Source organism: Mesoplodon densirostris, chromosome 6, assembly GCF_025265405.1.
Source record: "Mesoplodon densirostris isolate mMesDen1 chromosome 6, mMesDen1 primary haplotype, whole genome shotgun sequence".
NCBI classification, from domain to species: Eukaryota; Metazoa; Chordata; class Mammalia; order Artiodactyla; family Ziphiidae; genus Mesoplodon; species Mesoplodon densirostris.
The window spans coordinates 124,009,080-124,033,135 of NC_082666.1; the positions used below are offsets into that span (position 1 = coordinate 124,009,080).

The following is a 24,056-nucleotide window of genomic DNA, read 5'->3' on the forward strand; positions in this document are numbered from 1 at the left end:
TCTAATACTGATGCCAAGTAAGGGGCTCTTTGCCTGGGGCTGGGGTCTGTCTGGGCTGTGACCCCGCATCTCCAACCCTACAGACAGGGTTACTCTCATAATCCTCCTGATGCTTGCATATCCAGCCAGTTTAGTAGATTCCCCATTTGACCTTGAAGGAGTGTGATCAGAGCTGCCTAACCACTTCCTCTGCCCTCACCCCAAAACTAAAGGGCTGCGGCAGTGGCCTCTGAGGAGCCCAGGCTCTGAGAGTGCTATATTACCTTGATGCTAATGCAACTCAAAATACATTGATAATAGATCTTTTCCGTTTTCTGGCTTAATGGCAATTTTAGAACACACTGTTCAAAGGATGGGAAAGTGCATGTGTTTGCTGAGCTACTCAGCTGAATCAAGTATGTAGCAGCACGCGCGAGCCTTCTAGTTAAGATCCATTGAGGATGGAGGCGGATTAGGATCATTTGATTGGACATCAGAACTATCACAATTTTCAGTATAAAGGAGCATAGAATTTAAAGTTCAAGTCCAGGCTTCCCTGGTGGCGCAGTGGTTGAGAGTCCACCTGCCGATGCAGGGGACACGGGTTCGTGCTCTGGTCCGGGAAGATCCCACATGCCACGGAGCGGCTGGGCCCGTGAGCCATGGCCGCTGAGCCTGCGCATCTGGAGCCTGTGCTATGCGGCGGGAGAGGCCACAGCAGTGAGAGGCCCGCGTACCGCAAAAAATAAATAAATAAATAAAGTTCAAGTCCCTCCTTTGGCCAAGTACTAAAGGGAAGACTAGAGAACATATTCTGATTAAAAAAAAAAAAGACTGTAGTCCAAGAAAGGGTTTGTGAAATGTCAGCCCGACGTTTTCTTGAGCAAAATAGCTCATTGGGAATTGTGAATGAAACTTCCGGTTTGGAACGCCAGCTTGGAGTAGTGTGAGATGCAGCGAAATAGAGTTGTTCCAAGTGGATTTCTATAAAGTAAAGCTTATTTTTCTCATTTGTTTCCACTAGGAAGTTAGAGATAAAGTACTTTTGGGGGAAAATAGGGGGTACTTTGACTATATATTGCTTTAGTTCTTTGGCTTAGACCCCCCTGTAATAGTCAGAGTAGGCTCAGTGCTGTAACAAATAGCCCCACACTTTCAGTGGCTTGACTCCAAGTTTGTTTCTGGCTTGCAGCACAATCCCATGTGGACTGGGAGTAGGCTCTCTCCTCACAGTCATTCAAGCACCCAGTCTCCTTCTTTCTGCAGGTTCTTCCTTCCTCAAGGCCCAGTCCATTCAGGTGCAGATAGGAAAAGAGAGGGAGAACCAGGTGCGCGGGAGGTTTACGGCCCAGATGGAGCACACATTTCTTCTGCTCATATGCCACTGGCCAGTCACACGGCCACACCCACTGCAGGACGGTTGGGGGAGGCCTGGAAAATACCAGCAGGAACCAAGGAGAAGAGAAGAAGGTGGATATTCGGCCCCGACAGTCTTGGCCATACCCATGTAGCCCACAAAGGACCAGAAGTATAGCAAAGCTGGAAAAAATGTTCATGTTCAAGAGATAAACAGCTTTTAATGAAATAGTCATGGTATTCCGCACCTTCATGTGAATACCATGCCCTGTACAAAATCAGCCCCCGGTTTAAAATATGGAAAACAGGTCAAATGACAGCAGAAACTCTGACAGGATGAGGGCCTTTTGGGGAGGAAGGCCAAGTTGTTTTGTTTTCCAACATTATGATCTTCTTTTCAGGCTCTTCTTGTTCCAGTGAAACTGCCTGTTTTTATTGCACAGTTTGATCACTTGTCTCTTCTCAGACATTTTCTTCTAACATTGGTGGGTTTTTAGCTGAGAAAGCTGGGTCAGGCGCGATCTGGCAACATATTGAAATGGCCCGGGGCGATCTGCCGAAGAGGTGCCTGGTTACCCCGGCCTGCACTAAGGTCACTCCCCGCTCACCTCTCTCTTCTACAGCCTGGGATGTGTCTGCATTTTGTGGAGCTGGGCTCTGGCCCTGCCGTATGCCTCTGCCATGGATTTCCGGAGAGCTGGTTCTCTTGGAGGTACCAGGTAAGGGAAACTGGGGGAAGTACGCCCCAGTCAGGGTGAGGGGAGAGAAGAGTCTAGATGGTGTGAGCCAGCCTGGAATATCATTAAGAAGCGGACACCTTACCGTGGAGCATCGTCTCCCAAGTATGACCACGATATCTCTGAAATGTTGGGGCCAGAGATTGCTCCAGAGCTCAGATCTGTGCTAGCCCACCTCTGCAGATTAAAAAAAGCATACTTCCTCAAGATGCTTTATGCCACCTGCTGGGAGATCTCTGTAATGAATATAGAAATCTGCAAGGTCTTTGCTAGGAAAGGTACTCTGTCAGGTGTGGCATTAGGTGCAGTGCACAAACCCTACGACCATCCATGGCGGCCAGGTGGGCTCATGCCAGCCCCATGGTGAGGACACCAGGTAGTGCCATGTGGCACTTTGAATTGAACCATTTACAATAACAGGGAGATAGAAGGAAGCAAAGAGGTGGCGTCAGCAAAACACTGATGAGCCCACACTGGAGAGGGTCTGAATTGTTTCTTTTCTAGATCCCTGCTCTGGCCCAGGCGGGCTTCCGGGTACTAGCGGTGGACATGAAAGGCTATGGAGGGTCATCTGCTGCTTCTGGTGGGTTAGCTGTTTTACAGCTGTTGGTGTTGGTCATGCCTTCTGACTGTCTGAGCTCTCCAGCTGCACTGTCTTCCCCTGGTCCCAGGTCAGAGCAGGCAACTACAACACTATTAAAAGAGAAACTATTAATAATAACACATAAACTAAAACTGTCCTGGACAAACTGGGACTTATGGTCATACCCTAATTATGACTCTTTTTTTTAAAACAAAAACATAATTTACATGTTAACTGTTGTCGAAGCTGATATATAACATTAATTCTAAAGCCAAGTGCAATGATTTGGAATGCATATATGTACATTTCAGATCATTTGTGTATAAACTTCAGATCATTTGGCAGTAGATTTTAAGTAACAAATTATTTTCCCTTAAAATTATGAAGCCTTTGTCCTAGTATTTTCTAGCTTCCCTTGTTGCTATACAGCATTCCAGTGCCATGTTACCTTTTTTCCTTACCCTTGAGACTTTTAGGATCTTTATCTGTTGTGTTCTAAAATGTTATGATATTGTGCTATGATATGGGTCTTTTTTCGTCTACTTTTCTGGGTACATTTAACTTTCAGTTCTTGGAAATTTTCTTGAATTATTTCTTTGAAAATTTTTTCTTCTGTTTTCTCTGTTTTTCTTTCTTTCTCTTTTCTGGAATTGCTATTATTGGTAAAATGTCCATACTGCCCAAAGCAATCTACAGAGTCAATGCAATCCCTATCAAAATCCCAATGACATTTTTTACAAAAATAGAAAAAACAATTCTACAATTCATATGGATCCACAAAAGACTACAAATAGTCAAATCAATCTTAAGAAAGAACAAAGCTGGAGGACTCATACTTCTTGGTTTCAAAATATATTACAAGGCTACAGTAATCAATACAGTATGGTATTGGTATAAAGACAGACATATACATCAATGGAATAGAGAGTCCAGAAATGAACCCTTGTGTATCTGGTCAGATGACCTTCAACAAGGGTGCCAAGGCCACTCAATGGGGAAAGGACAGTCTGTTCAACAAATAGTGTTGTAAAAACTGAATATCCATATGTAAAATAATGAAATTGTACCCTTATCTTACACCATCCACAAAAAACCACTCAAAGTGGATTAAAGGCTTAAACTGAAGACCTGACACTAAAATTCCTAAATGAAAACATAGTGGAAAAGCTTCATGATGTTGGTATTAGCAATGGTTTCATGGATATGACGCCAAAAGCACAGGCAACAACAACAAAAGTAAACAAGCAGACTATATCAACCTAAGAATTTAATAAGATTTTTTTTTTTTGCCAAAGGGGCTCTTTTAGTTTGCTGGTAATTTTTAAACATGCAAATTAAGTGTATTTCTTTTATTTTTAATTGCAGAAATAGAAGAATATTCCATGGAAGTGTTATGCAACGTAAGAAGGACCTTTGGGTAACATCTGTAACTTCTTCTCCATCCTTGTGTTTTCACTGATATAAGACAGAAGTGTGGGTGTTCATTTAAATCCTAGGAAAGCAGCATTTCACAACATTTGGGTAAAAATTCTTTCTGAAAGTCAAAGTATTTTGAAATAATAGCCAACGTTGACTGTATATCAAGTACTTTTCTAAGTATTTGATGGAAGAGGAAACTGAGTCATGGGGAGGTTAAGTAATTGCCTGAGGCCAACAGCTTGTAGAGCCAGGTTTAAACCCTGCAGTAGCTCCCATGCTCCTGCTCTTAGCTACCCCACCATATCACCTTTCCATTCTGAGAATTTAAAAAATCACTTTATTGTGGTAAACACATTGTTGGCCAGACCCAGGGAGTTAGTGCGCGGACTGGGGACTGCAGAGGCGTTCCTGTTCTAAGACAGGCATACGCACCATTGGGGACAGGGACCCTCATCTTAGAGCTTGCAGGGGAAGGCCAAGGCTGAGGTGAGGAGAGACTGTCACCCAAACCTCCATCAGCCCTGGAGCAAAAGCAAAGGCTGGAGGGACCGAGAGGAAGAAACAGCCTCCTGCTTGGCCAGAAAACTGGCGATGCCAGTGATTATGCTAAAATTACAGAAAGCCTTCATCTAGGAGGGTCACACCTCTGCCTGGAGCACCCCATCAGGCCCCACATGCAGGCTTGATGTCTCATAAGGGGAGCATGGGACTTGTCCGTGCTCGGACAAGTCTGAGGAGGCAGTCTGAGAACCCCAAAGTTAAAGGAATAATAAAGAAGGAAGAAAGCAGAGAGATGCTATGAATAAAACTGCAGTGCTGAGGGAGTGGTTTGGACAACATCCGCTGGGGGTCCTAGAAGGAGAAGGTAAAGGCGTCCCTGCACCTATTTAATTTCCCCCATTCCTCCTTAATCGCTTCTCTCACTGATGGGGGTTCCAGCTCACCTCAACCACTGTAGCTGGACCACAATTCTGCACCCTTCATCCCTTAGAGGCCCTCTTACATCAGACAGTCTGTTGGTTCCTCATCGGGAGCCTCATGGGTGCTGCCACTTGGCATGTTATAGGGTTTCTGGGAAACCCTCAGCTAAATTCCCCTACCTGCTCATTCACATGTGGCCCATACAACCGTGCCGGCCCTGATTCTAGGTGACCCTTCCTCCCACGCCCAGAATCTCAGAACATAACTGCGTGTGGAGACACTCCCTCAGCATCTCATACACCTTTTTCAGACTCCGTGGTTGCCGGCCATGTGGCCAGGTGTCCACGTCTGTTGGGGGACGGGGAACAGGAGCTGACCATCCTGGGGCGAGGCAAGCAGCCAGACCTCTCCAGGGCAGTTTTCTTCCGCTTTCTCCTTCCAGGGAAGAAGCCATGATTTCTGTCTTACATTGAGAATGGTCCATTTCAGTTAGGGATGTGTACTGACCTACCCTGAATAATTCACTGGGTCTGTTGGGAGTCTGTGTGGTTATAAGAGGACGCTGGAAGGGGAAGGGAGATAACTAAAAAGCTAGTGTGAAGTGATTGAACGTGGTGTTAGTTTGCTGGGGCTGCCATGGGAAAGCAGTATAGACTGAGTGGCCTAAACAACAGGAATTTACCTCTCACCATTCTGGAGGCTGGAAGTTCAAGATCAGGGTATCAGCAGGGTTTCATGTGAGGCTTGTATCAACAGATGACCATCTGCTGCTTTTGTCTCCACATGGTCTTTCATCTGTAAGTGTCTGTGTCCAAATCTTCTGTCTTATGTTGGATCTCCAAATAGAGTCACATTCTGAAGTACCAGGGGTTAGGGTTTGGGCTTCAGCATATGAATTTCGCAGGGGGGAAGGTGGGGGACACAATTCAGACTGTAACCAAGGCAAACACAGTAATTCTAACCTCAAAGCCACTGAGGTGATGGATACAGTTCTGATTTTGTGTGTGTGTTTTCTTTCTTAGGACATGGTCACCTTCCTGGATAAGTTGGTAAGTAATTATTTTGAACTGATCTCTTTGGAGAATTCTGTTTGGAACTGGGCAATTAAAGAAAAGCTGTAACCTTTGAAGGTGTCAGCTGGTAGAGCCCTCAAGGGAGCGGTATGGGAGGGGGAAGGTGGGGTGGTGGGTCGGAAGGGATTATAAAGACAGGTTTGGAGAATATAGAGGTGAGATTGGTTTGGTTCTTGTTTCATGAAAAGCATCTTCCAGGGGGTAGAATGTCTCTGTTGGCTTTAAGCCAGATGAAGAGCCTTAGTGCCAGCTGAAGAAGTCTGGGAAACATCCGATAGGCTAATATTTCCCAGATGGAAGTCTGAAAACTTCCATCCCTTTTGAAATATTTAAAATCGAATGTCTTCGTTTAACATGGTTTGGAATGTCAGACTCAATGAAAATGATCAACAACAGTGGTCATCTGGGAATACGCTGCTGCAGGGCACACACGCTCTCAGTTCTGAGACTCAGGAACATCCTCTGCCATCCTCAGTCAGGTCACGTGGCAGAAGGGAGACACCGCAGCATGGCTGAGGGCCCAGCCAGGACAGTGACAGTGCAGGGCGGGCCAAGAGAGAACCTCAAAGCAGTGGGATCTTTCTCCTGTTCACTGGGTGTGCATTGAAAGAAGCAACTGAGATGACGAAGGAGTTCCAGATCTACAGCAGGGCCTGGTGTAGGACGTGCGGTAACAACGTCATGTCCCATCCTCTGCAGATTCTCAGTCCTGTGGAACTGGCTTTGGGACTTTTGAATGTGATGGGGATAGCTAAGACCCAGTGTGGCCACCCCACTCCTGACTTTTTCTAGAACATTTCCAACTGGCTGGGAACGTCTCTTATTCTGATGGTTGAGAGGGAGTCTCTGTGATTGCTGGCCAGCTGGGTCAGGTGTCCGTCCCCGGCCCAGTCATGACTAGGATATGTGGGAAGGAGACTGGGCCACCCTGGATGACCTGGGTGACCAGATGAGGTGGTCATTTGCCACCTGGACGTGGTGCCTGAAGCCTTTGGAGGAGATGAACTCCCCAACGCCAGGCCTGAAGGCTGAGCCGTGGAATAGTCCCAGGTGAGAGGTAGAGAGGGAGTAGTAGACTCGGAGAAGTAAGAAGAGTCTGGAAAGCACAGTGTCACAGAAGCCCAGGGAAGAACGTTTCACAGGAAAGGCCTCATGCTGCTGTTGGCAAAAAAAAAGCACAACCTAAAGGTTGAGAATTGTGTTTTATTTGGTGGACTGGGGACGTAAGTCCGATACAGCATCTCAGACAGCTCTGAGACCGCTTCCAGAGAGGTAAGAGAGGAGGCAGGATATATAGTAGTTTCTGCAACAAAGACTAGGTAGTCGGAACATCAAAAGATTGCTCTTAATTAAAGAAAACGAGGTATCTCAAGTGAAGGAATTTAGCATTTTTCTGTGTATCGGAAGGTGCAAGGGTCTGGGCTCACAGAAATCATTCCTTCGACACGCACCTCTGCTAGCTGGGGCCGGCATCCTGCTTTTCTCCATCCTGAATCCCCTCCGGGTGCCCCATTGAAGGTGGCTGCCGTGACCGAGGGCTTGGCAGTGGGCAGCCTGTTTGTCTCCATCCTGAGTTCCCTCAGGGTTCACCATCGGGGTGACTGCAGTGACTTGATGGCTGCAACATCCTTTGTTTACTGATATGCCAGGCAGCATTTTTTTCACTCACACTGCAGAACAATCGGAAGAATGAGAACCAAGAGGGGAAAAAAAATTATTAGTGATTAGTAGCCTTTAAGAGAGAAGTTTCAGTGGACTTGGGCGTAGCAGGGAAGAAGCCACTGGAGGGGCTTAGGAAGGTCGTTAGGGAGACACCTGATATAAACCATTGTGAGAAGCGGGAGAACACAGGAGATGGAGTGTGGCAGAGAGCTGAGGCAAGGAACCACCTTTCCAGCTGGTGGTGAGGCTGGGGAGGATCGGAAGGCCCTAAAGCGGTCAGCGGGTGGCCTAGAGGAGGGAGCCCGATTTTAAGTTAGGAGACCTGGGCCTGCACTTACCATCCGTGCATCCTGGGCAAGTCACCCGACCCGCTGTGAGCCATCTTTGCATTTGTAAAATGTGAGTTCGAAGGTTCCTGGGAGGATTCCAGATAAAGGGCCTGTGATATAGAAGATCCTGCATGAAGGGAGCTGTGGTCGTTCGTGGTTACAGCAGCAGAGGAGAGGAAGGTGCGGGGAGAAATGGGGAGGTAAGGGATGCTTTTTTTTTTTTTTTTTTTTTTTTTTTTGCGGTATGCGGGCCTCTCACTGTTGTGGCCTCTCCCGTTGCGGAGCACAGGCTCCGGATGCACAGGCCCAGCGGCCATGGCTCACGGGCCCAGCCGCTCCATGGGATGTGGGATCCTCCCAGACCGGGGCACGAACCCGTATCCCCTGCATCGGCAGGCGGACTCTTAACCACTGCGCCACCAGGGAGGCCCGTAAAGGATGCTTTTGAGGCTTGTAGAAAAGATCCGAAAGAATGGGGACCAGAATAATAACCACTCAATGACAGATGAGCATGGAGGGGAGGGGCGGTGTCATTCTAACGTGAAGACAAAAGGGAGGAAAGAAGGTGAAGCAAAGTTTGATTTGTGGGAAGGTAGGGAGGGAATTCATGGCCAATGGCCTCAGTCTTCTGAGAAGATTTAAGAGGCCAGCCATTTGTGTGCAGTGTGGGCGGGGCCTGTACATGGGACCAGAGGCTTCAAGAGGGCGGCTGTTGGGCGTCGCTGCTGCGGTTAGGCCTAAGGGGAGCCCCAGGCCTCCGGCTCTCAGCGCCCATCCCCTGTCCTGGAAAGCTGCTCACACTCAGCCCCCTTCTTTGTCTTCCTAGGGCATCGCTCAAGCTGTGTTCATTGGCCACGACTGGGGTGGCGTGCTGGTGTGGAATATGGCTCTTTTCTACCCCAAGAGAGTGAGGTAATCAGGCCTCGGGCGTCAAGCATTTGGGTCAGTCTGGACTTGAATTCTCTAGACTCCTTCCTCAGGTGTTGAATTCCAGAAAACTTCTTGAAAACAATAGGTTATTAACTGGGAAGGTGACACCGTAGCTCCTTAGCTCATTGGTGTATAAGTAGTGGGGGTTTAATGAGCTAATGTCTTGGGCACAAGGCCTGTCCCAGTCACCAGTAATGCAACGAATAATTCAGGGCCTGAGTAGCCAGTGGGAATGCAGGAGAATGAGGGTGGACTTTGAGGGGAGGAGGGGAGGCAGCCGGGGATGTCAGATTCATAGAACCGAGTGCCAGGAGGCACTTTAGCCCTGGTCAGAGTCAGAAAATGTGGCTTTCCCTTTTACCCTGACCTGGCTACGTGACAAATCACTTCACCCGTTAGGCCCTGGTATCTTCAACCACAAAGTGGTAATGGTCACTCATACCCGACTATTCAACCTGCAAAATACAGTAAAACAGATGTCAGGTTGGAATGATATGTCATGATCACCATCACGTCACTCATAATCGTTCTCAGAATGACATTTCGGGGCCCCAGTGGGAGCTTTCAGATGATGGGTTTTGAACCTGGAGAGTCAGGTGGTCTTTGTGGCCACACCCCATTTGAGCTGGTAACTGCAGTTAAAGCCTGTCTGGCCTCCCATTTGAGCCTCAGATCTTGGCAAATTCATTAAAACCACATCCTTAGCAGCCATCTGTGTTTCCCTAACGAATCCAGTTACTTTTTATTTGGCTGAGTTTATAGGAATGGAAACACTGGAGAAACTTTGTTCAGCTCAACCCCAGCTCAGATGGTTGGATGATCTCAAAGACCAGAAAGCATCAAACATTTCCTAAAGTATTTTTAAAGTTTTTGCGCGCTGTTTTCATCTCTTTAGCTTCTCTGTCTGTCCTCTCTGTCATTCAAAAGTGAGATAAGAAAGCTCTTAAGAATCAAGTTCACCAAAAAGTTACCCTGCAGGCTGTGTTAGATGCTCCTTGAGGGGAACAAAAAGAAATAGAGCAACAACGTATGGTCTCCACCTTGTTGTTGTTTTATTAAACTTAATCTAGTTCTCTCTCCTATGAGAAGTTTAAAAGATTTAACGTGAGCCAAGTGCGGTTTCGTGCAGAGTAACATCAGGTCTGAGATGCAGGCGTGCTCTGGTTTCCCATTCCTCTTCTCCTGTGCTGTTTCCACCGTGCCTGCTGTTGATTCTGGACGAGTTGCTCATTCTACGTCGTCTGTTCTCATCAAAGCAGCCCTTACCTCCTTCCTGGGAGGGCGGGAGGGAGCCGAGACCCTCTCGCAGGGCTGTCCAGGATGGGACCCCGCATCTCTGGGTCTGGGAGCATGTTTTATTTAAGGATATTGTTAACAGCACTAATCTCTGCCTTTCTAGCCAGACAATGAATGAAAGGAAAAAAAAAAAGCCCACATGTAATGTGGAATATTTCTTTGAATCCTTGGTTTCGCCTTTCTACTGAAATAAGCTTTGGGAACCTATTTAAAATCAGGGTCTACTCACTTGTTTGTTTTATTTCCTTTCTGTAACAATCACCTGGAGATGCTGCTGCCAGAAGGAGGCTGTGGTTCAGCTTTTTCTTCCTCTTAATGCAGTTGGCAACAGCATTTATATATTATCACCTCATTTAGTGATGATTTTTTTATATATGGAATAAATGATACGTCAAAGCGATTATAAAGAAAACCCCATTCTGTTCAGAATATTTAGTAAGAGCTAGAATGTCTTGACTTGTGATTTAAGTAATGCTTAAAATAGGTTCACTATGGTGGCATTAGGAACTTATAGGCATCCATGTAACTTATTTTTCACCCTAACCTGCACTGTCTAATCGTGGCTGTTGAACTTTTGAAATGTGGCCAGTTTGAATTGAGATTACTGTAAGTAGAAAATACCTTCCAGATTCCAAAGACTTAGTATGAAAAAAAGAATGTAAAATATCTTATTAATAATTCTTAATATTGATTACATGTTGAAATTATTAAGACTTTAGATATATTGGATTAAATATTAAATAAACATTTAAGTTAATGTTAAATTTAAAATGAATATTAAGTTAATTAATATTAAATAATATTTAAAATTAATCTCACATGTTCTTTTTTACTGGTTTTAATTTGGCTACTGGAAAAATTTTAATTATATATATGGCTTGCATTATATATGTATATATATATTTTTTGCATTATATTTCTATTGGTTGGTGCTGGATAAGCCTCACCAGTCCTTCCAATGATTGTTTTATTTGCCCTAATTATCCCATTGCTCCTATTTTATTTTTTATTTTTTATTTTTTTGCGGTACGTGGGCCTCTCACTGTTGTGGCCACTCCCGCTGCGGAGCACAGGCTCCGGACGTGCAGGCTCAGCGGCCATGGCTCACGGGCCCAGCCGCTCCGCGGCATGTGGGATCCTCCCGGACCGGGGCACGAACCCGCGTCCCCTGCATCGGCAGGCGGACTCTCAACCACTGCGCCACCAGGGAAGCCCCTATTTTATATATCTATTTCTTTTCTGGGAACAAGTTTCCACAGGGTAAGCGTGGGATATGGAATTCTTTGCTGACCAGCCAGGCTAAATGTAGTCCTGGCTAACTTCTGTCAATTCTGCCTTTGTGTGGTCTCTCAAATTCACCCTCTCTTTTATTCCTTTTGCTGCCATCCTCCTCCCCTCAGGATGACTAATGCAGTAGTCTGCTGGCTTCTCCCCCTCTCTTCAGCCACGTGATGGATCGCTGCTTGATACATCACTTCCTGACTGCAGCTTCCATCCACTCTCACCTCTTGCCAGAAGCCCTCATGGCTTTCTTGGTTTTCTGCAGCTTCAAGTCCAGACTCAGGGCCCTTCATGTTCCGGGTCCCACGAGCCTTTCTGGCTTCATTTACCAAGATGCCCCATTAACCACTTGGCCTCTGGCCCTGTAGACTCCTTGCTCCATCAAACTCAACCCCAGGCTTTGCCTCATTCTAGAACTGGCTCAGGCGACCTCATGATGTTTCCCTTGCAGGTATCGGTTCCCCTCTCCACCTCTCCCCAACCTGTAAAAGTCAAGTTCAAATGCTGTCTCTTCCATAAGGTCTTCCATGATGCCCAAACCTAGAAATCCTTTATCTCTTTGAATTCTGTGGTATTTTGTAGGAATTCCTATGCCTCATGTTGCAGTCTATCTCATAATATAGTCATAGGTGTATTTGACTAGCCTTCCTTATTAGACTATAATAAGCTCTTGGAGTATTGGTTTTATATTGTCTCTCCCCTAGTATGTGGCATGGAATTACACTCAACACAGAGGAAACAGTGAGTGAAGGAAGGAAGAAATGACTGTGTTTTTACAAACTAGAGAAAGATTGTACTGTTCACATATTCTAATCAAGGTGGATATACTGCACGTAACGTGCGTGTATGTGTGCATGCATGTGTGTCTTTGTCGAAGGCAAGTAGGTGAGAAATACTGCAGTTTAGTGGCAAACACACACACACACACACACACACACACACACACACACACTGGGCTGGAGAGTCAAGAAGTATGGTTTCAGGTCCCATTCTCCCTGCACTGCTGGCGTGAGATCTTGTGTGTAGCACTCTCCCGCTCTGAGCTTGGGTTTTGACACATGAGGTCCTTTCTGGTCCTTACAGACTGTCTTCTTATGGGGTCTGTGTCTTGACACCTCTTCTCTCCACAGGGCAGTGGCCAGCTTGAATACTCCCTTCATACCAGCAAATCCCAAAGTGTCCCCAATGGAGATAATCAAAGCCAATCCTGTCTTTGATTACCAGCTCTACTTCCAGGAACCAGTAAGTTTGGGGCCCTGTGAGCAATGATCCCAGCAAGGTTTTTGTTCTTCTTTTGCCTCCCTCGCTCCTTCTTCCCATTGGTCAGACTTATCTCTGTCCCCCTGAATTTTCTGTGGCTTTAATGAGAAATGTGTTCACAGATGGGTTCAGGTGAAGCTGGCGCCAGAGCAGGGCTGGTCCTTCCCGGCTGATGGTGCATTTCTCTGTGTGTGTATTTGGGGTGATGACGGGAGCAGGGGGGTGGGGATGGCATGTGGGGCTCCCCTGCTTCTCTGAAATTGGGAAATGGGGGCTGAACTCTATTTTGGAGCCGCTTCTTCTTAATTCTCTGGCTGAGAGGCTGGTGAAACCCACCTCTTATTGGTGACAGCTCCTGGCCTCCTGCCAGGGACTTGGTATCTCTGCTGAGGAGTGACATTTGTGATTACAGAGAGTGCCAGAGCCTAAACGCCCTGCATCAGGCCCCAAGTATCCTTTGAGAGATGTGCGAGGCTTCTAGGGGTCAACCATGTGCCACAAGTTCAAGATGCCTTTCAAAGGTGCCCACTGGGGTTTGGATGATGTGTGATGGGTGTGGCTGCCACCTTTCACTGGATTCACTGAAAGCAGCAGCATCTGGCCTGGCTGCACCCCCCGGAGCTGCCCTCATCTGCGGAGGGTACCTGCTCCTCTGTTTGTGGGCTCTGGACCCCGATGCCCAGCCATGCCTGGGTAATTCCAAAGAGGATAAAAGATGTTTCCTAACACTCCAAAGAGAGAAGAATAGACCAAATTAATTGACAAAGAGCACGAGAGCATCTCACCACATCTCTCATCCAGCCCTAGCCCGTCTGCTACTCATAGGAGGTACCATTGCCAGCGAGGGTCACAACCATCCCAGTTTTGCTTTGGCGTCAACTCTTCTCTAAGAATGATTTTAATTAATAAGATGGTGCCTTGGAAGAGGAACTTCTTGATTCAAGCAATAATCTGACTCATTCAGTAAGACACCAGGAGCCTCCCGCAACGTCATGACAAGATGCTTGGGTACCACACCCTCCACTGAGGCCTGAGCCCCACTGCCACAGCCCAGAGCGTGGACAGCTAATGAGCTTCCTTTGGCTTGAACTGAATCACAGTGTCTTGAATTCGTTTGAAGTAACCTTGATCTTGAGAGAGAAAGATGATTTAGACGTTACATTAGTCAGCTAGGGCCGCCATAACAAAGTGCCACAGCCTGGGGGGCTTAAACAACAAAATTTAGTATCTCACTGTTCTAGGGGCCAGAAGTCCGAGATCAAGGTGTCTACACAGTTGGTTTCTTCTAAAGCTGTTCTCCTTGGTTTGTACATGGCCCTCGTCTTGCTGTGTCTTCACCATGGCATTTCCTCTGTATGTGTGTGTCCCTGTCCAGATTTCCTCTTCTTATAAGGACACCAGTCACATTGGATCAGGCCCACCCTGATTACCTCATTTTACTTTAATTACCTCTTTAAAGACCTTATCGCCAGAGGCTTCCCTGGTGGCGCAGTGGTTGAGAGTCCGCCTGCCGATGCAGGGGACGCGGGTTCGTGCCCCGGTCCGGGAAGATCCCACATGCCGCGGAGCGGCTGGGCCCGTGAGCCATGGCCGCTGAGCCTGCGCGTCCGGAGCCTGTGCTCCGCAACGGGAGAGGCCACAGCAGTGAGAGGCCCGCGTACCGCTAAAAAAAAAAAAAAAAAAGACCTTATCTCCAAATACAGTCACGTTCTGAGGTAGTGGGAGTGAGGACTGCATAGGAATTTGGGGGAGACACAATTCAGCTCGTAACAGACGGGGACCACGAGGGTGAAGGGTGGGGGCTGTGAGAAACTGACTTATTTGGAATGAGACCCGGGCTCATGGGACAGGAAGGAGGACGTGTCCTCGTGCAAGGCCCGGAAAGCAGCCCCAAGTTTGTAGTCGATGTCGGAATTAGTAGCGAGTTGTTGTAGGTTTAACGTTTATTGTAGGGGGCCCCCATCTAATTCTTTCAGCTGGACTAGAAGTCAGCATCCCAGACCAAGGTGTGTTGCACTGCCTGTCACCCTCTCCCAGGTGTTTGCGTCACTCAAGTGCATCTCAGGCTGGTGAGCAGCATCTGGTGGTGGGAGAGAAATGTAGTGCTGGTTCTAGGTTCTTGAGTGGCAGCTGCCTCAGCCTTTAGGGATTGGGAAGGAAACAGCCCCAAGTAAAACTGTGAAGCTGGTGTTTGGGTCCCTGTCACCCCTTAGCTGACCCTTTCTCAATCTCTGGCTCTGCTTGGTCCCCAGCCCCCAAAACCCAACCCCCTCCCACTGCCCTCTGTGTGCCCAGAGGACACGACCCCGCCCGGCTCTGCCATCACCTCGAGCGCCCCTCACCTGTCTGCCTTCTCGCCTGGCCCAGCCCCCAAGCCCTGTGGATAGGTTACAACAGGCTCTTGACAGTCTGGCTCCCACTGCTGTGGGGCCACACATGGAGCATCCAGAGGGAGAGGGAGGGCGTGGGGTTGTGTGCCCGCTTCTTTCTCTTCCACCTCTTTTTTCCATTTTCTTTCTTATCCTTTTGAATTGGACATTCGTAAGAAGACTCCTAACTGCTGCAAAACAGAGGTGGCCCGTAATTGGGGGGAGGGCTGGAGCCTGACAAATCTGTTGAAATGTCAGAAATGTTTTGTCCAGTGTCAATTGTAAAGAACTGGTTCATCCAGCAAGTAGCTCTGCACCGTCTATTGTGTGCCAGTTTCGGGGGACATCTAGAGATGAGTGACAACTTTTGAGGGCTTAAACAACTCTCGGGGAGACAGGCACGTAACAGACACCCAGGGAATAAGTCAGCAGAAGGGACTGTAATGGAGGTCCAGCTTACTCTGGGAGCCCACAAGAAAACACAGCTACCTTTTAGCAAAGGAAGGAGCATTTGAACTGGACCCAGAGAGGTGAGTAGGATTTGAGTGGGGGGATCTGAGAGAGAAGGGGCTGCCAGCCTGAGGGGACGAGTGACTGAAGATGCTTATGAAACCCCTTAACTCAGGGATAAATGTCATGAGATGAGAAAGAGAGGGTAAGAAAAGAGTCAGTGACCCTTTAAGTGAACTTCAGAAGGTCTGGAACATCTGGAAACTGCCCCCAGAGTTTAATAGGCGCACGCATTTTTCCAGGAAGAGTCCCTAACTTTCATCAGAGCCTTAGCAGTTCGATAAAGGCTAAGAGGTGCTGAATTGGATGGCCCTGGGCTTTCAGGTGAGGTGCGGAGTCGGGGAGGGGGCGGGCAGCAGCATCAGTGTCACCTGGGAGTTTGCTAGAAACGCAAACTCACCGGCCCCCTTTGTGATCTGCCCAATGAGAATATGCGTTTTTAACCAGGTCCCCCAGCTGACCCCCGTGCGCATAACCTCCCAGCTCTGACAGCTGTCTTCTGTGATTCTCAATCAATTTCTGTGACTGTCTAGTCCGATGATCCTCAAATGTCAGTGTGCTTCAGAATCACCTGGAAGGCTAGTTATGACATAGATCCCTGGACACCCCCTCCAGAGTTCAGATTCAGTAGGTTTTTGATGGGGCCAAAGGATTCGCATTTCTTTGGTGAGGTCCTGGAGCCACACCTTGAGAACGGCGACCATAGCCCCAAGGAGGGGGGTAATCCAGCCACCTCCCAGGTAGTGATGGGCGGGCAGCCGTCCTTCTCAGTGAATGAGAGACCTCTGGGCAGCTGGCTCCAGTCAAGAGTGGCTGGAGGGGATCGCGCAGGGCATTGACTATCTCGCTAAGGTTCCCTTTTTACAGTGATTCTCCGATTTTCTGATCCCAGGCCCCCTCTGCACTCTTACAAATTATTAGGGACCTCAAAGAGCTTTAGTTCATGTGGGTTATATCTACTGGTATTTACCCTACTAGATATTGAAATTTAAAACTGTCAATTCATTAAAAAAGGATAATGTGCCCATGTTGATATAAATAACATCTTTTTATTTTTTTTTAATCTTTATTTTCCTTAAAAATTTAGTGAGAATTATAGCATTGTTTTACATTTTTCGAACCTCTTTTATGTCTGGCTTAATAGAGACAGATGGATTCTCCTACCTGCTTCTGTGTTCAGTCTGTTGGGATGTAACATGTTATTGGAGCCTCTGGAAAACTCCACTGTACGCTTATGAGAATAAAGAGGATATATAACATGTTAGTATTGTTACAAAAGTTTTTTTGTCATGGATTCCCTGAAAGGGCCTCAGGGCTCCCCAAAGGTCTCCAGACTATATACTTTGAGAATTACTGCTTTTTATTTTTTTCAGGCTGTATTAGTTATAGGAGATAGAAAAAGGGAAGTAGTAGTTTCACTATGTATTATCTTTGATCAAACTACATTTAGGGTATTTATCAACAGAATTCAGCTCATTAAAAATTATTTTTCTTTATTATTTTTTAAATTATGGTAAAATACACAAAACGTACCATCTTAACCATTTTTAAGTGTACAGTTCGGTGGCATTAAGTACATTCACATTGCTGTACAGCCATCACCCCGTCCATCTCTAGAACTCTTTTCATCCTGCAGAGCTGAAACTCTATTCATTAAACACTAACGCCCCATCCTCCCCTCCCCCAGCCCCTGGCAACCACCCCACTACTTTCTGTCTCTATGAATCTGACCTACTGCAGTTACCTCCTATAAGTGGAATCATATAGTATTTGTTCTTTTGTGTCTGGCTTATTTCAGTTAGCAGGACGTCCTCAGATTCAGCCATGTTGGAGCATGTATCAATTTCCTTTTTTTTTTTTTTTTTAAGGCTGAATAATATCCCATTGTGTGAGTTTTTAGTTCATCCGTTCTCCCCTTGATGGACACTTGGGTTGCAACTACTGCTTTTTGGGTGCCTGTTGGGCCAGGTGGTTCTGTTTGCAACAGTATGTGGCGCTCTTTCCCACCTTTTCAGCTGAGCAAGCCGAGGCCCTGGGAGCCTCACTCACTCGCCTGAGATCAGGTACGTGACTGGGTCAGGATGTTGACCTCGCCTTGTTTGACTTCAAAGCCCACACGCCTCCTCTTAAGCCACACTTTGGAGGGAGTTTGGACTTTCTTTGTGTGCTCTGTGCATCGAAGCAGAGAGGGGAGGAGAAAACCAGGATAAGCTCAAGGTCTTGGTGGAAGGAGGGACCTCAGGGGAAAGACGCTTACTTAACTGCAGCCCTAGTAGAGCAAGGATTTTCATTTCAAAGGTTGTTACAGTCTTTGTGGAAAAATCGGTACCTTTATTGGTCTGTGGTAGCTGTTGGCGGATGGTTTTGTTCTTAGAACAAAGCCTCTTGGCAGGGAAATGTTCGATATTCAAATTAGTGATCTGGCCACTCAAAGGCTCCCAGGAAGCGGTTGGGTGAATCCAGCAACTAGGGCTGGTCCGGATGGGCACCAAGCTGGGTCTTAAGGAGAAACCATGGTGGGAGGGGGTGGCGGTCCCGCCAGCCTGTCTGCTCCCTCTTGGTGAGGAAACAGACTGGCCAAGTCCCTTCCTATCTATGGCCCTCAGTTTCCTCATCAGAAAAAGGATGGTCTAGTTGGATGGTTTTCACATGGTTGATAGCTTTAAACATTAGCTAAATTCAAGCCAATGAATAAAACATAACATAGAGCAACTCTTTGATTCAGGGGTGGGCCCTGGGAGCCCCTCCTTCCCGTCCCTCCTCCCACCACTCTCCAGCCTGGAGGCCGTGCCCAGGAACAGCACTCAGGGGTCCAGACGCCCGCCCCCAGCCCTTCCACCTCTTGCTCAAGTTTGCTGAGCACCTCAAGGTGCAGCTTAGACAAACTCCAGGTTAAGATCCAGCTCCTTGAGCTCTTTGAACTCTTGGCCAACGTCTACTGTCCTGTCCTGTGAATTTGCCGAGTCTGGTGGAAACTCAGATCAAAAGCTGTGTTTTTCTTCTCAGAGAAGGGATCATGGCCTTTGCATTTGTGTAGTAAGAAAGGGAAGAGGAGGCAGTTCTGGGCAGCAAAGACAAACAGAATCAGCTGGATAATTTCAGCACCACCTGCTCCAGTGTTTAAATCTTAGGATTCTTTTTTTTTTTTTTGCCGCACGCGGGCCTCTCACTGTTGTGGCCTCTCCCGTTGCGGAGCACAGGCTCCGGACGCGCAGGCTCAGTGGCCACGGCTCATGGGCCCAGCTGCTCCGCGGCATGTGGGATCCTCCTGGACCGGGGCACGAACCCGTGTCCCCTGCATCGGCAGGCGGACTCTCAACCACTGCACCACCAGGGAAGCCCAAAATCTTAGGATTCTTAACGTCCTTGCTTAGCCTGGGGACGTCTCAGAGCCCCTTTGCCCCCGAAATCGGCACATGTCTAGTGTATCCTATTAACCCTGCCCTCTCCCAACCCTGACACTGGTTGCTCTTTATGTTTCTGTAGCAGTGTATGTGTATTTTTATTTCTTTGGGAAAGATTGTATGGTGCACATGGGTGTGTGTGTGTGTGTGTGTGTGTGTGTGTAACCGTAACTATAGGCAGATTTCAAGCACCAAAACTCACTTTTAAGTATTTAACCAGCTGAGAAACGAGGGGATAGAGAGAAAACGTGGGGAAAGGAAATTACAGATAGCAGTTAAGAGAGGTGGAAGCTACCTCGACATCCACAAATCATTTTCTTTTCCCTCACAGTGTTGCGTCTTCCTTAATCCCTAGAACACAGTAACTCCTCCAGCTACAGAGACAGCTGGTGGTTTCTTAACATCATCTATTTTTTAGGCAATTCATGCTTGCTACTTAAAAAAACCACACTGAGTTGTGTAAAATAAAAGGTCAAATTCCCCCTTCACTCCTGTAGAACTAGCTACTAGGAATAGTCTGATGAGTATTTCCCAGAAGTTTTAAAAATATGCTTTTAAGTGTGTCTGTACATGAGTGTGTGAGTGTGTGTGTGTGTGTGTGTATATATATATATTTTTTAAATACAAGTGGAATCATATGCTTTTTCATTTACTAGATCTTGGACAGATTTTTCTGTCAGTACATGTAGATTTACCTCTTTTTTTTTTTGCGGTACGTGGGCCTCTCACTGCTGTGGCCTCTCCCGTTGCGGAGCACAGGCTCCGGACGCGCAGGCTTAGTGGCCATGGCTCACGGGCCCAGCTGCTCCGCGGCATGTGGGATCTTCCCGGACCGGGGCACGAACCCGTGTCCCCTGCATCAGCAGGCGGACTCTCAACCACGGCGCCACCAGGGGAGCCCTTCTGGCCTATTTTGAGAGAACTCTGCCCCAGAGTATCAGAGGAATTCAAGTAAGTGTTATCAAGGCAGACAGATTAGGAAGTGGAGTAGCTGTCCCCAGCCCACTGATTAAAGGGACGCTCCGTCTTCCCTCCGAGAAGCATCTCATGGTGTGAACCATCAAGGACCGGATGCTGCCCGAGCTCACGCTGAGCTGTTATTTAAGTGGCTGTCTCCACTGTCTTAGCAATGAAACAACAGACCCAATGAAGTGCCCCTTCTGCAGCACACCTATTCTACATCTTGGAAAGAACAGAAGTGCCAGCTGCGGGAACCTCCCCGGCAGATGAGGTGACTAACTGAGAACGCCACCCCTGCCAGCGCTCTGGGTGAAAATTGTGGGCACAACCTGGTCTTATTCCAAGTTCTTTCTGGGGCTCCTCTGACAGTGAGCTGAAGATGGACTTGGAGAGTAAACTGAGGTGGAGGGTGAGGAGAAGTTCGGCTTTTTTGGATCCTGGGAACCTCCGGATCCCCCACCTGTGTCAGCACACCTGTCACCCGGCTGCTAGGTGGGTGCCTGACCGCACTGACCCTGGAGGTTATGTACAGCCTTATCCCTTGCCCTCCTCACCCACCGCTCCAATCAAGAGACTTCTTGAGGTGGTAGGTTATTTTCCTAGGGCTGCTGTAACAGATGCAAACTCTTAAAACAACAGACATTTTAAAAAATCTGAAATCAGGGTGTTAGCCAGTTTGGTTCCTTCCAGGGGCTCAGAGGGAGGCGCCCACCCCACTCCATGCATCTCTCCTAGCTTTGGTGGTTGCCGGAAACCCTTGACCCTCCTTGATTTGTGGGTTCATTCCTCATCTGGAGAGCCGAACTCAATTACATCACAAGGACCCTATTTTCAAATAAGGTCACATTCACAGGTACTGGGCATTCAGTCTTGGATGTATCTTCTTGGGGGTCCACTGTTCAACCCACTGTGGTGGGGTGTGACTTTGGAGTCTGAATGAAAAAACATGTTTCGTCAAACACTGCATTTCCTTTATTAATTTTTAAAGTTAATTTTAATGATCGCGTTGAGGATTGCGATAAGATATCCACATGGACATGTTTATCAGACACTTGGAAATGTTGGAGTTGGAGTCAGGACAAAGCTATAGAGATGGATCTGGAAGCCTTGGAAACAAAGGAGAAGAGAATTAGAAGTTTCCTCCTAGCTATAAGGTTCTGTGATTTCAAGTTTAAAATAGAGGAGTAGAGAAGAGGTGGCTGGTTTTAGTAAACGAGGCCAAGAGATTCTGGCGAATTCTCGAAGGTCGGTTTCTTTTTTATTTACTTATTTATTTTTGGCTGCATTCGGTCTTCATTGCAGTGCACAGGCTTCTCATTGTGGTGGCTTCTCTTGTTGTGGAGCACGGGTTCTAGGCGCACGGGCTTCAGTAGTTGTGGCGCACGGGCTCAGTAGTTGTGCCTCGTGGGCTCTAGAGCACAGGGTCAGTAGTTGTGGCGCACGGGCTTAGTTGCTCCGCGGCATGTGGGATCTTCCCAGACCAGGACTCGAACCCGTTTCCCCTGCATTGGCAGGCAGATTCTTAACCACTGTGCCACCAGGGAAGCCCCAAGGTTGGTTTCTTATACTTCAAGTCCTTCATGAGCTCTATGTTGACTCCTAGGAAGTCTTTCTCCTTAAACAGCCCCAGAGTCTTCTGAGACAAAGCTCCAGGATTCAGGGAATTCCAAAGGCTTTGTTCTAGGAGTTTTTCCTTAGAACCTAGAGCTGTCTTCAGTTGCCTGCCCAGTTTTGGGGTAATAGTAGAGCAGACTCGTTCATTTTTTTTTAACTTTTTATTTTATATTGGCGTATAGCTGATTAACAATGTTGTGATAGTTTCAGGTGCACAGCAAAGCGACTCAGCCATACATATACATGTATCCATTCTCCCCCAAACTCCGCTCCCATCCAGGCTGCCACATAACATTGAGCAGAGTTCTGTAGGTTTACTGCCCCCCTCCACCTCAAGCTGGAGGTGAATTACCTTTGCGACGAAAAAATTAATCCATCGATCTAAGACAGAAATGGAAAATTTTGTTCAAGCCGAATTGAGGACTATAACCCAGGGACAGCCTCTCAGAAAGTTCTGAGAGCTGTTCTGCCTGTTCGAGGTCAAAACGCAGTTACATGTTTTGAGACAGAGGGCTGTGTATTAAATGATGTATTATTGACAGTTTACACAATCTAGCAAGTAGTGGGTCATGGCTCATCGTGGCCCCTTACGACATCAGGAAGGAATGTTATCTTTTAAGGAGTCGTCTTGTTGATGCTGGGAGAATGTTGCTCTTTATGGTTGAGCAGGTATTTCTACTGATGGGGGAGGTTTGGTTGATGCATAATGTAGATACACAGTGCACAGTAGAGGGGAGAAAGGAGGCCAAAGGGCAGAGAAAATTTTTTTTATGTTTAAATTTTTCTTGTCCTGCCATAAAATATGGATGTTATTTCACACTCTCTTTGATGAATGTGAGCTTGCAATGGAGGGCAAGAAAATAAAAGCCACAATCCACGTGATCATTTTGAAGTCACCCCCACCAAAGTCCTTATCTCACATTCTTTCCTTTTTTCCCCTCTCTTCTTCCCAACCTTCTAGCCTGTGTTGGGTACCTGCTATTACCGTGCTATCACAGTGGGAATAAAAATATGAGTAAGATACAGTGTGTGTCCCTAAGGAATTCACAGGCTTGTGAGGGGGCCAGATCCAAAAATAGACAATTCTCATGCAACTAGATAACTTTAATGATGGAGATAATAATAATAACAATAATCACCATTTATTGGCCTCCCTCCCATGTATCTACCAGGCATGGTCAGAAAAAGGCATTATCTCCTATCATCCTTACAAAACTCCCATTTTATAGATGAGGAAACTGAGGCTCTAGAAGATTAAGTTTCCCAGTTAATAAGTAGTAGTAGTGGGGCTTGGAGCCTTGTTTGTTGGATTCCAAAGTTCATCCTTTAATTCCTATGATCAGGAGCACAAAGGGAGGAGCCCTATCCAGCTGGACCGGTGGGAGGCTTGTCATTGGTCTGTGGGACTTAAAAATAGGATATCACCTTTTATGAATTACAGAGCGTCTGATGGTATCAGCAGGGCACACAACCAGAGTACAAATGCTCTTATCTTCTCCCCTTTCTGGCCCTCACCTTTGTCCTCTTCATCCCTGTTGATCTGACATGCTTTCACGTGGGTGGAGAGACTTATTTACCTTTGGGCCCTCTTTTTGATTTTTTATTGACCCTTTTGACATTCATTTGCTCTTTTAAGTACTATTTGAGCTCTGCAGCCCGTGCAGACCTCTGGACTCGCGGAGATGCCTCCACACACTGAGACACATCACAAGTTCATGAACAGCAGCTGGGGACTGCTCTCAATACATAAGAATGGTGACCCGTGGCAACATTCAGGGCGTTTATTGAGCACGTAAAACGTACTGCCTTCCATGGCTGTTTCTCGCCTCGACATTCATCACATAACTGAAGGCCACGATTGATTCTCCGTCATGATGGAATCTTACACATGTGAGGGGATTGTAATTAACATGCCAGCATTGCTTTCTTCAGAAAATCTCGAACTGCAGATCCAGCACTGCTTGATGATAAATGTTTCCTTGCCTGCAGTGCTGCTCTCTCTTAGATCCAGAGCTCTCATGACGTGCCATATGCAGAACAGATGAGTGCAGGGTAGCAGGACCTCTTAAAGTGTGCAGGGTCTGAGGGGCGCTGGCCACCAGAACACTTTGCTGACCTGGCTTCCAGGACCCTTCTCTGCGGGAACATTAGTCGGAGGAAAGGAACAAACATACATTCAGCCTCTGCTCCATCCGGGACCAATCACAGATGCCCTGGGGAAGAAGACGGGTCGGAGCTTGCCTGCTCTCAGGGTGGACCATGGAGAGGACTTGAAAGGCTCTGTGAGATCCAGGAAGAGCAGCGCTGTTTAACTGTGATGGGGGAGGGGAGGGCTTCATGGAGAAGGCAGTGTTCGGCACAGGTGTTGAAGGC

General features: G+C 47.2%; 1 protein-coding gene across 2 annotated transcripts in view; it reads left to right on the top strand.

Moving 5' to 3' along the window:
• The window catches only part of EPHX2 (epoxide hydrolase 2), a 60,013-nt gene that overhangs the window by 24,750 nt on the left and 11,207 nt on the right, over nt 1-24,056 (top strand). For both annotated transcript variants that reach the window (XM_060101397.1, XM_060101398.1), the window contains exons 7-12: nt 1,959-2,054; nt 2,577-2,655; nt 4,021-4,055; nt 6,018-6,044; nt 8,886-8,971; nt 12,697-12,808. In XM_060101397.1, the coding sequence (XP_059957380.1) occupies nt 1,959-2,054; nt 2,577-2,655; nt 4,021-4,055; nt 6,018-6,044; nt 8,886-8,971; nt 12,697-12,808 (435 nt within the window). The remainder of the gene's footprint in view (nt 1-1,958; nt 2,055-2,576; nt 2,656-4,020; nt 4,056-6,017; nt 6,045-8,885; nt 8,972-12,696; nt 12,809-24,056) is intronic.